The 8887-nt window shown below is 37.8% G+C and overlaps 2 protein-coding genes across 3 annotated transcripts; one reads left to right on the top strand and one right to left on the bottom strand.

Annotated features, from left to right (window-relative positions):
- Positions 1–1858: 1858 nt before the first annotated feature.
- Positions 1859–2863, top strand: LOC103950683 (VQ motif-containing protein 20-like). The gene has a single exon (XM_009361910.2). It carries the CDS (start codon positions 1896–1898, stop codon positions 2613–2615), a length of 720 nt encoding a protein of 239 aa, XP_009360185.2. The 5' UTR covers positions 1859–1895; the 3' UTR covers positions 2616–2863.
- A 909-nt stretch (positions 2864–3772) lies between these two features.
- LOC103950643 lies at positions 3773–8827 on the bottom strand. 2 transcript variants are annotated; one of them, XM_009361875.3, is made up of 10 exons: positions 8451–8827; positions 7258–7478; positions 6837–7071; positions 6448–6617; positions 6147–6289; positions 5834–6011; positions 5098–5677; positions 4877–4989; positions 4258–4501; positions 3773–4150 (listed from the first exon to the last, which is right to left on the bottom strand). In XM_009361875.3, the coding sequence occupies exons 2-10, from the start codon at positions 7446–7448 to the stop codon at positions 3923–3925; spliced, it is 2082 nt and encodes a 693-aa protein (XP_009360150.2). In that variant the 5' UTR covers positions 7449–7478; positions 8451–8827; the 3' UTR covers positions 3773–3922. The 2 variants fall into 2 exon arrangements, with proteins under 2 accessions (XP_009360150.2, XP_048443824.1); XM_048587867.1 differs by having other exon boundaries at positions 5107–5677.
- Positions 8828–8887: the final 60 nt, after the last annotated feature.

The following is an 8887-nucleotide window of genomic DNA, read 5'->3' as shown; positions in this document are numbered from 1 at the left end:
AAACACTTTGGGCACTTAAACACACTAAAATAATCACTGCTAAAAGTATACTAGTTGTTTTAACAAACAATATTATATACACTATAAGCGAGAAATGTGGGCTTAGCCTTACAATAGGCTAGCGATAATGAGGTTCAAATTCGCTTTTGGCGATAATTGAACCTAAGACCTCTCATTTACAAGTGAAAATAAATATCACTAGACTATAGTGTTAAGTGGCCCACATTGAATTCAATTGAAGAAATAGAGTATTTCGGAAAATCATTACAAAAACATCAAGTAAATGGATTTGGCAATAAGGACTATAGTCCTCGATGCATAGTCCATACTAACAAAGACAATTGACGTTTTATCCTAAAATTACTTGGCAAAGGAACCCAACTCCTTAGAAGTCCGGTTCTTGCAATATTTCTCAATTTTTTGATGTAAAATTCACACTCTCAGGTCTCAACGCATTTTTTTAAGAGCTCACATATGAAATTGTTTAAATCTAATGCATAAACAATACAAATTAGATCGACGAGGAAGCACGTGGACTATATATCAACGAAATGTAGAGGAAAAATATCATGAAATCTTAAAGAAAAGGAGGAGACCAAATTAAGTTTGTTGGTTAGTGGATCACAGATGTATTAATCATGCCATATTCCTAGGGACCATACATGAGCTAAAATATAGAGAGCTTTATGGACCACAACTTGGCATTCGAGCTTTCGCATTCTATGCATATTCCTTCTACACTTAAACTTGCTAAATCACATGAATAGAACGACACCATCAAATTAATGCTAAATCACAGCTATTTATTAATGCTTTCTTCTTTTTCTCGCATCACTCACTCGTTAATCTGGTTCATTTTTTTAATTATAACGAAACATACAATGCGTAAACAACTAACTTTAACAAATGTCATGTAACATGAAATCAAGGAAGTAGCAGCCGATATTTGCATACTAGAATCTTATTAAAGTAATTAGCAACCAAGTCAAACATTGAACATAAAAACAAAGTCAATGGTTAGGTGTACGGAAAATCATTTCTATTAGCCATAGAGCTTTGGAAATCAATTTTCTTTTCAATCTATAGGAGTTGCTAGGAAAATTGATGGGATAAGGTATTTTATCCATTCCAAAATTATTCTTTAACTAATTAAGGGGGCTGCGACAACATGTATTAGACTTTTATTGCACGACAATCATACTTTTACGAGTTATTTTATATATGTATAATATATAAAGATAGAATATATTATAATATAAATAGAAGATACAAGTAATATGTTATAGAATATTTGATTTCTCACAAAATGACCAAAATAATTGACGGTGGACAATCTTATGAACGACTTCTATTTCAGAGACTAAAGTGAGGAGTTATGCTAATATTAGGAACAAGTTAAGAGTTATGTTAGTCTTAAAAACTAAAGTGAGAAGTTATACCAATCTTATTAACCATCTTTTAGATAAAAAGGTTGGAATGCACTCTAAAGTTCTTAATGTCGTTATTCAACAGGAAACTCACGTTGCCGCCTGCACTCAATCAATCATCCTAGCACATCACAATTTTTCACCATACTTTCATTGTGTACGTACCTTCGAATTCCAAATGAGTGATCGATTTTCCTTTGTTATCTACATGCACCGAGAGCGCTGATACTTTTTAAGTCGTTAGATCAAATTCAACGGTTATCAGTGCATGTAGGTACCGAGGAAAAAATGTACATTTAATACCCTCTAAATTTTTCTCAACCAATCCCATGCAAATAGGAGCAAAACTTATCACATTTCCACCTCTATATATATTTCCCCTTCATCCAACTTCTTGTACTTTTGAGAGGCCCTTGCGCGCTTCCCAGCGCTCCAACAAACGTGTCCCCACAAGTGCCAATATTTACGATGAGCCCACATGCAAACGCAAACAAAAGGGACGTGATCGCCTACAACGACAATGATCGGACGTTGTTTTACCCTCCGCCCTTGAAGATCAACAAGGACTCCCACTCCATCAAAAAGTCCTCGCCCTCCTCGTTGTCGGGCTCGCCGTCATCGTCAGCGTTATCATCCACGTCTTCCCTTGTGATCGCTATGGCTGGGGTGAAACCGCCCCAACAACAGCGCCACCCGGTGATTATCTACACGCATTCGCCCAAGATCATCCACACGCACCCGAGGGATTTCATGGCGTTGGTGCAGAAGCTCACGGGGCGCTCGCGCTTTGAGGACGATGCGCGAGAGCCTCGTCGGCAGCGGCCGCCTCCTTCGAAGAAACGAGAGGTTAATAATGTGGAGGGTTTGTTGGAGGAGGAGATCATGAATAATAATAGGGTCGCCGGAAAGGTTATGATGAGGAACGAGGACAACGATTCCTCGTCGGTTATTACGACGGAGGAGAATTGTAGCAGCACAAACATTAATAGTAACGATATTAACAACAACAATAACAATAATAATGTAGGAGTAGGGAGTGTCGTAGGTGTAGGAGGAGGAGGGGATGGTCAGGTGAGTTCCTGCTTCATGCCGCCCAATCCTTACATCGGAAACATTCCGGTTTTGACGCCGAAAGCTGCCGATTTCTTGTGCTCCAATTCCATCGACCACCTCTTCACAACAATATGATGATCATGATTCATGGTCATGCGGCGGAGGAAAAGGAGGAGGAATACTACTTTGTGATGGAATGTCCCTGCCGACGTGACTAAATTGAAGGGAAGGATTCACCCTTGTTTGTTAGAATTAATATTTGATTATTTCTTGGTTTTTGCTTTTGATCGATTTTTTGTTGGGTTTAATGGGGATGCCTGCAAGCTGCCAATAAAAGTTCGAATTTTCTGGGGTAGAACATTTTTTTATTCAAATTCTTTTTGTCATTCAATGTTTCGGAAGAAATTTGAATTTCTGTTTGTTCGGATTACATCATACTTAATTGTTGTTTATCAAATCGAAATGAGTAAATCGTAGCAATGATCCCTCAACTTTAATCAAATTGAAGCAATGGTCCCTCAACTAAAAATCAATTACCATTGGTCTCTTAACTCATCAAAATGTGTAGCTATGATCATTTTCGTCAACTTTGTTAGAATTTTGTCAAAATAAATTATGTTGGAATGACCATTGTTACAATTGGAATCCCTCAACTCATCAAAACGTGTCACTATGGTCATTTTCGTCAGCTTCGTGAGAATTTTGTCAAAATGAGTTATGTTGGAAGGACCATTGCTATAATTGGGTTAAAGTTGAGGGACCATTACTACAATTGGGTTAAAGTTGAAGGATCATTTCTCCAATTGAATTAAAGTTGAAGGACCAATGATAATGAATTTTTAGTTGAGGGGTCATAGCTTAGCTGCACACTTTGATGAGTTAATGGACCAATGATAATGAATTTTTAATTAAGGGATCATTGCTCTAATTGAGTTAAAGTTAAAAGACCATTGCTACAATTTAGTCAATCGAAATGAATGGATGAAAGAGGAAAAAAGGATAATGCAGACCCAAACACCGCACATTGACTACAACAGATGTGCTACTTTATGAATCTTAATTTAAATTTTGTTCCTCGTAATTTAGATAAGGTTAACGATGTGATTCCCTTTATGCACCCTCTTTCGGAAAAAAAAGAAAACTGATGTACTGTGATAAATTCAAAAATGGCAGCAGGACGCAGGCCGTCTCTGTTAGATCATTTGAACAGTTGCAGATTGCATAAGCAGCCCTATGATTTATCCCGGCGGACTGCGGCGGAGAAGCAGCAGATCATAAAATTAGGAATAAACTGGACAAACAAACCTTTGTATTTATATTCTTCCTTTTTTTTCTTAAATTTCATACTGATTTAGGAGTTCATTCGACTTCCTTGTTAAGATTTACACACTCACACTAACTTTACCTGAACAAACTAACACATTTCACAAATAGTTACAACATCATTTCTTCTTCTTCTCTTCTTTTTCTCTTTCAAGAATAACGGGCGCTGCGGGTATGCTGAACCACCACTCTCGCAATCTTCTCGTCCATCTCTCTGTGCTAGATCTCCTCACCGGCGAATAACATGTAAACGTCTCCAAAAAGATATATAGAACAATATATTTAACGGGCAGAAATGCCAGAGCCGAAGCCATAACTACAAGGGCTATCGCAAATCTTTCACTCGCCTGATCATCATTACACAGAATCGTTATCCATGGTCAATGTGCTTAAAGTATATAAATTAACTGAAGACGAAAGGTGGGGGAACGATCAAGGAATAAGAGAGCGGAACCTGAGGAAAAAGGGACAGCAACAAGGCACGTAGCTTGAGAAGAACAACGTTCCCATCCTGGATGATCCCTTCAGCTTGAGATATTGCGTTCTGAACAGCCAAAAGCTGCTCCATCGTATTCATCGCTGGAGGGGCTAACACCTTAACCTCGTGAGTGGACTTTCCTTCGCTAAAATATCGAGTGAGGACCATGAAGACCGCAATAAAGATGAGCGTCAGTGCAAAGGCATAGCTCAGCCATCCCCTGAAAAGTGCTGCCTGTGTGAGTCTAGACAAAAATCCTACTGGTGTGGTGTGGAAAGAAACTCTAGAGTATCAAGATCCAAGACCATAATAATTCCCATTGAACTCGATTTCTTCTGTAGCTACACCCACTTTCTCATTCAAAGAGTTTTCAAGAAATTTAAAATCTACGCATTTTCATTTCGAGGGATTGTTACTGTCACCAAAAACCATGTTACATTAAGCGAACATCAAAGTTTGACTATGTTTTCATGTGGGATAAATCATAATCATACTTCTTAATTATTCATCCCTTTTTCCCACTCCCCCTCATGCGTAAATCCAAATTAAAGATTAATGAGTAAAGAAAGAAATGAAATTTCAACTGGCAGTTTACCTGCAAATGATGTAAGTGAAAACACAACAGAAAAGCAAAGACTTCAACGGATCCTCCCACAATGCCAAAGAAAGAAGGCACGTCCATAGTTCCATCATTGGAAAGAGTAACTCCTGAAAGTGCTCAACAAATTTAGACGATTTTTCTAGAAAATCGAGTGACTCATATGCTAGGTTAGAGAATATAGGCCAAATTAAAACTTAAACAATATCACCAAATACCTTCATTACCGCAAAATTTGTATCGATTCCTTCCACTTTGACTCCATCTACTGTTGCTTGCGCTAGCGCCACTTTTTCATAGTTGTTTTTAGATTCCTTAACTGCTTTTTCAAGCAAAGTAACTTCTCCCACAGTTATCTCACCCACGGCAAGCCCAGCCTCAACAGGACTACTAGAACTTGTTCCAAATGAAAATCCCAGGTTAGAAATCATGTCCAAGGCTGAGATCGAATACATTCCACCTCCGGGCTTAGATTTGCTAGACCTATCGAATTCCTTAAAAGTTGACATATCTGCCATGGTTTCAAGTATCAAGTCTCCACCTGGTAATTGATCACAAAGATTGAACATTAAAAGACCCTCGTAGCGTAAATCAGTTTGAGAGCTAATTTCTTTAATTGCTTGTAGTCGCAGAATTCCAAGCACCGCCTTTGAAAGTGCTTCATCCTTTTTAATCCCCTTGATCTGGTATTTATTTATAAATCGATGAACATATAAAATCTCCCGTATGATTGCTAGCCAGTAATCGCGACGTGTATGCCCCTTCAGCTCTGGGAACTCTATTATAGCTGGTTCTGATCTACAGAAACAACACTACTGAAAGTTTATAATCAAGTTCTAAGAAGAAGGCAATCTTTAATAGCTACATGGTAGCTACATGGCTGAACAAGTAAAAAGACTAAAACACTAATAAGTAAGAAAAAGAGCACCAACAATAAGGTAATGCTTAACTTACAACGAAACTGATTTATAAAAGACTGCCTTGTCAAACAGTCTAGTACCCCAGGGGCCAGTCAACTCGGGTTTCACAACCTGTTTTAAGTCATCTGATAGATCATATTGTTTCGCCTTGTCATAAGATACAACACGCAGGGCCTCGAAGTAAAGTGCATGGTCTGTCAGAATTAACCTTCCTGCTTATAACACAGTTAATTTGGCATTGATTATCCTCACATGTAGTAAATCCATAATAAGAACCAACAAAGATGTGATATTAGCCAACAAAGATATTTGAATTGTTTAACAATATACATTATCCATCAACATACCAGGCCATGTAGAAATTCCTACATGCTCAAGAACTGGCTGGGTAGTGACTGTTCCATCCACTTCCAGAATCTTCTCTCTTTTTGATGATCGCATGGCAGAAAGAAGTGACGACTCTGATTGGCTCCTCATTTTTCTTATTGCTCTGTATGAGAAAAATTTCAAAATCGTAGGACTTGAATGAGTGTCTGATACCCGGTACAAGAAATATGCTTCCAGAAAATCCATAAAGTGAAATTTAAGAAAATGCAAGTTTGAAGGGGAGAGAAGGAAGAAAAAGCAAACCTATGGGAGAGAGCGTACCTTTCTAGTCCACTTAGGTACTTGTCGTATGTGAAGAACTGAAGTCTCCTATCGCTTGATGATGCAAGCACCTTAAAAATATTTTCACTGGTAATCACATTTGCAATAATAGGAACTGCTGGAGCTATTCTAGAGAAAGCCTCTACCCCAACGGATAAATCCTCATCTAACTGCACAAAAGACAAGGACCTTATTGACATGTTGACACTTAAAAAAACACTACAGTGCTAAGAATCACTTGAACCCTAAGCTATTATTTACACATAGTCAAAACCTGTCTATTAAAAAAGAATGTAAGAGATTGTATAGCGTATATGGAGTACTGATAGGAGTATCTAAGAATATCAACAATATAAGAAATAAGCTTCTAAGGAAAAAATGAAACTTACATTTAGTAAGGGTTGGCTAGCAGCAGCTGGAGCCTCCCAAGCTATCATCATGTCATATGTCAGGCGTCGAAACTTTTTATCACCCAGATGACCTGTTACTTGAGTGGACAGAGCAAGTGCTCGAAAACAGCAGTATTCCAAAAAGTTCCTTGCATAACACGACGGATGCTTTATAGATTCAGAAGCCTCAGAATTGAAGCCTTCACGAAGCTCAGTTGTAGGAACACCAAGGATTCTGCATCATTTGTTTGTTATCATTAGAAAATCATTTCCCGAAACTTGTATGTGATTCATATGAAGTTCCCAACAACAAGGAATAATTTCCAATGAAGCCAAAAACATAAGTTGTACATGTTTCATCCACCTTTACTGTGATAATGTAACAGTTGACAGAGTATTAGGTGAATAGCTGAAAACTTACTTTGAACATCTTCGGACTACTATGTTTGCAATTGGAGATAGCTCTGGTACCCAATTTGTCCGGGCCGAAGGAGATCTTTCCATCTCCTCCAATTCTTCATCATAATGGCTTCGATTTCCAAGCAACCATTTGAAGGATCCTTCTCTTACAAAATTCTCGAGCATATTTCTGGTTTTGCTTGCCACGGCCATACCAAGTTTTTGCCCTCACGTGTATCTTAACTGTAAAGAAGCAAATTACCGTATATGTCACAGTTCTTAAATTTAACTGAGGATCCCGATTTCACAATATTGCACTTCTCAACCTAAAAGAGCATAAATCGATCAAAGGCACGCTATATAGGCTGCTCACTGGAATTTATGTTCATCAAAAACTCAATACCCCATCACTTTATATTGCATAATGCTATTCATACCATGTTTTTATACCACATTTCTCTACCACCTTAGGTGGCATCTGATATGGACAGTCACATTATTTGAAAAATTTGCAAAACCCAAGGAAAGGAAGGAGAAGGACTCCTCGTATACCACAATCATCATTTAATTAACTGGTTTTTCTTAATTATTAGTTTATTAAATAATGAACTAAATTTAAGAATCTGATTAATTCAAATGATGTGGTTGTCTACATCAAATGCCACCTAAGGTGGTATGAAAACGTGGTACAAAAACATGGTATGAATAGCATTACTCGTACATTCAATCAAATTGACATTTTATAAAAGTAAAGTTTACTCTTTCAGTATATTATGATTTCACTTATCATAAGTTCACAACGAAATTCAGAAACTACAAGAATTACCACACCAGCAGGTTCACATAAACCACCACAACACCAAAATCACACGCTATTCGAAATCCCAACAAGCAAATTTCAGCAATAACATGAGTCAATAAAGTTCACTCTTTCAATGTATTAAGATTTCAGCTTTCATAAGTTCATAGCAAAATTCAGAAACTTAAACAATCACCAAACCAGCAAGTTCACAAAAACCAACAGATCAAAAAATCACTTGCAATCCGAAAATCCAACAAACCAAATTCCACCAACAACATCACAAATTTCGTTAACCTTCCACGAACCAATTCCAGATTACTCACAAAATACAAAAATTAATCAAACCCAATTCTCAAATTCCACTAACAAACTAAACCCAGCAACTATTACCAACCAAAAACAGCACAACTTACCACAAAATGCACATTCAAGACGGCCGCTTTCTCAGCAATCTCAGCTTTTGCGAACGAAATTCTCCAGATTTCTGCAACATTTCGCAAAACCCACCCCAGATTACACGCTCCGAACCAAAACCTAAGAACCCAGTTCACCAATTTGCGAAGTTAATTGAGCAAACGAAGAATCGGTCCGAGCTACGTATGAAGGTGTGGAGGATCAAATGTGTCGTGGTTAGGGGGTTTATTGTATTATATTCGAAGGGAAACTGAGATTGTTAGATAAGTACAGAATTCGCGGCAACCGTGACAAGAGAGGTATCGTCGTCTTAATTACTCCTCCGGACCTTTTGTTCGTTGAGAAAGCGGTACAAACAGGGTTTGATTCGCTGGGCTAAGGTGCAGTGGGGTTAAAGTTATTATAACTTTTAAAGTGGACCTCAATTTATAGTCAT

The sequence above is a fragment of a genome, unplaced genomic scaffold, assembly GCF_019419815.1.
Source record: "Pyrus x bretschneideri cultivar Hongxiangsu unplaced genomic scaffold, Pyrus_bretschneideri_v1 Contig27, whole genome shotgun sequence".
Taxonomy (NCBI): Eukaryota; Viridiplantae; Streptophyta; class Magnoliopsida; order Rosales; family Rosaceae; genus Pyrus; species Pyrus x bretschneideri.
The sequence above is the reverse complement of the archived record's forward strand: the minus strand, read 5'-3'. Positions and strand labels throughout refer to the sequence as shown.

Bases quoted from the DNA above. Each gene is read 5' to 3' on its own strand.
- LOC103950683 (XM_009361910.2), top strand. From the start codon at position 1,896: ATGAGCCCACATGCAAACGCAAACAAAAGGGACGTGATCGCCTACAAC.
- LOC103950643 (XM_009361875.3), bottom strand. From the start codon at position 7,448: ATGGCCGTGGCAAGCAAAACCAGAAATATGCTCGAGAATTTTGTAAGA. The intron at 4,502-4,876 runs GTAAACTGCCAG...AGCACTTTTCAG, and splicing joins TTCACTTACATCATTTGCAG to GGGATGGCTGAGCTATGCCT. The intron at 4,151-4,257 runs GTTCCGCTCTCT...AATGATGATCAG, and splicing joins TGCTGTCCCTTTTTCCTCAG to GCGAGTGAAAGATTTGCGAT.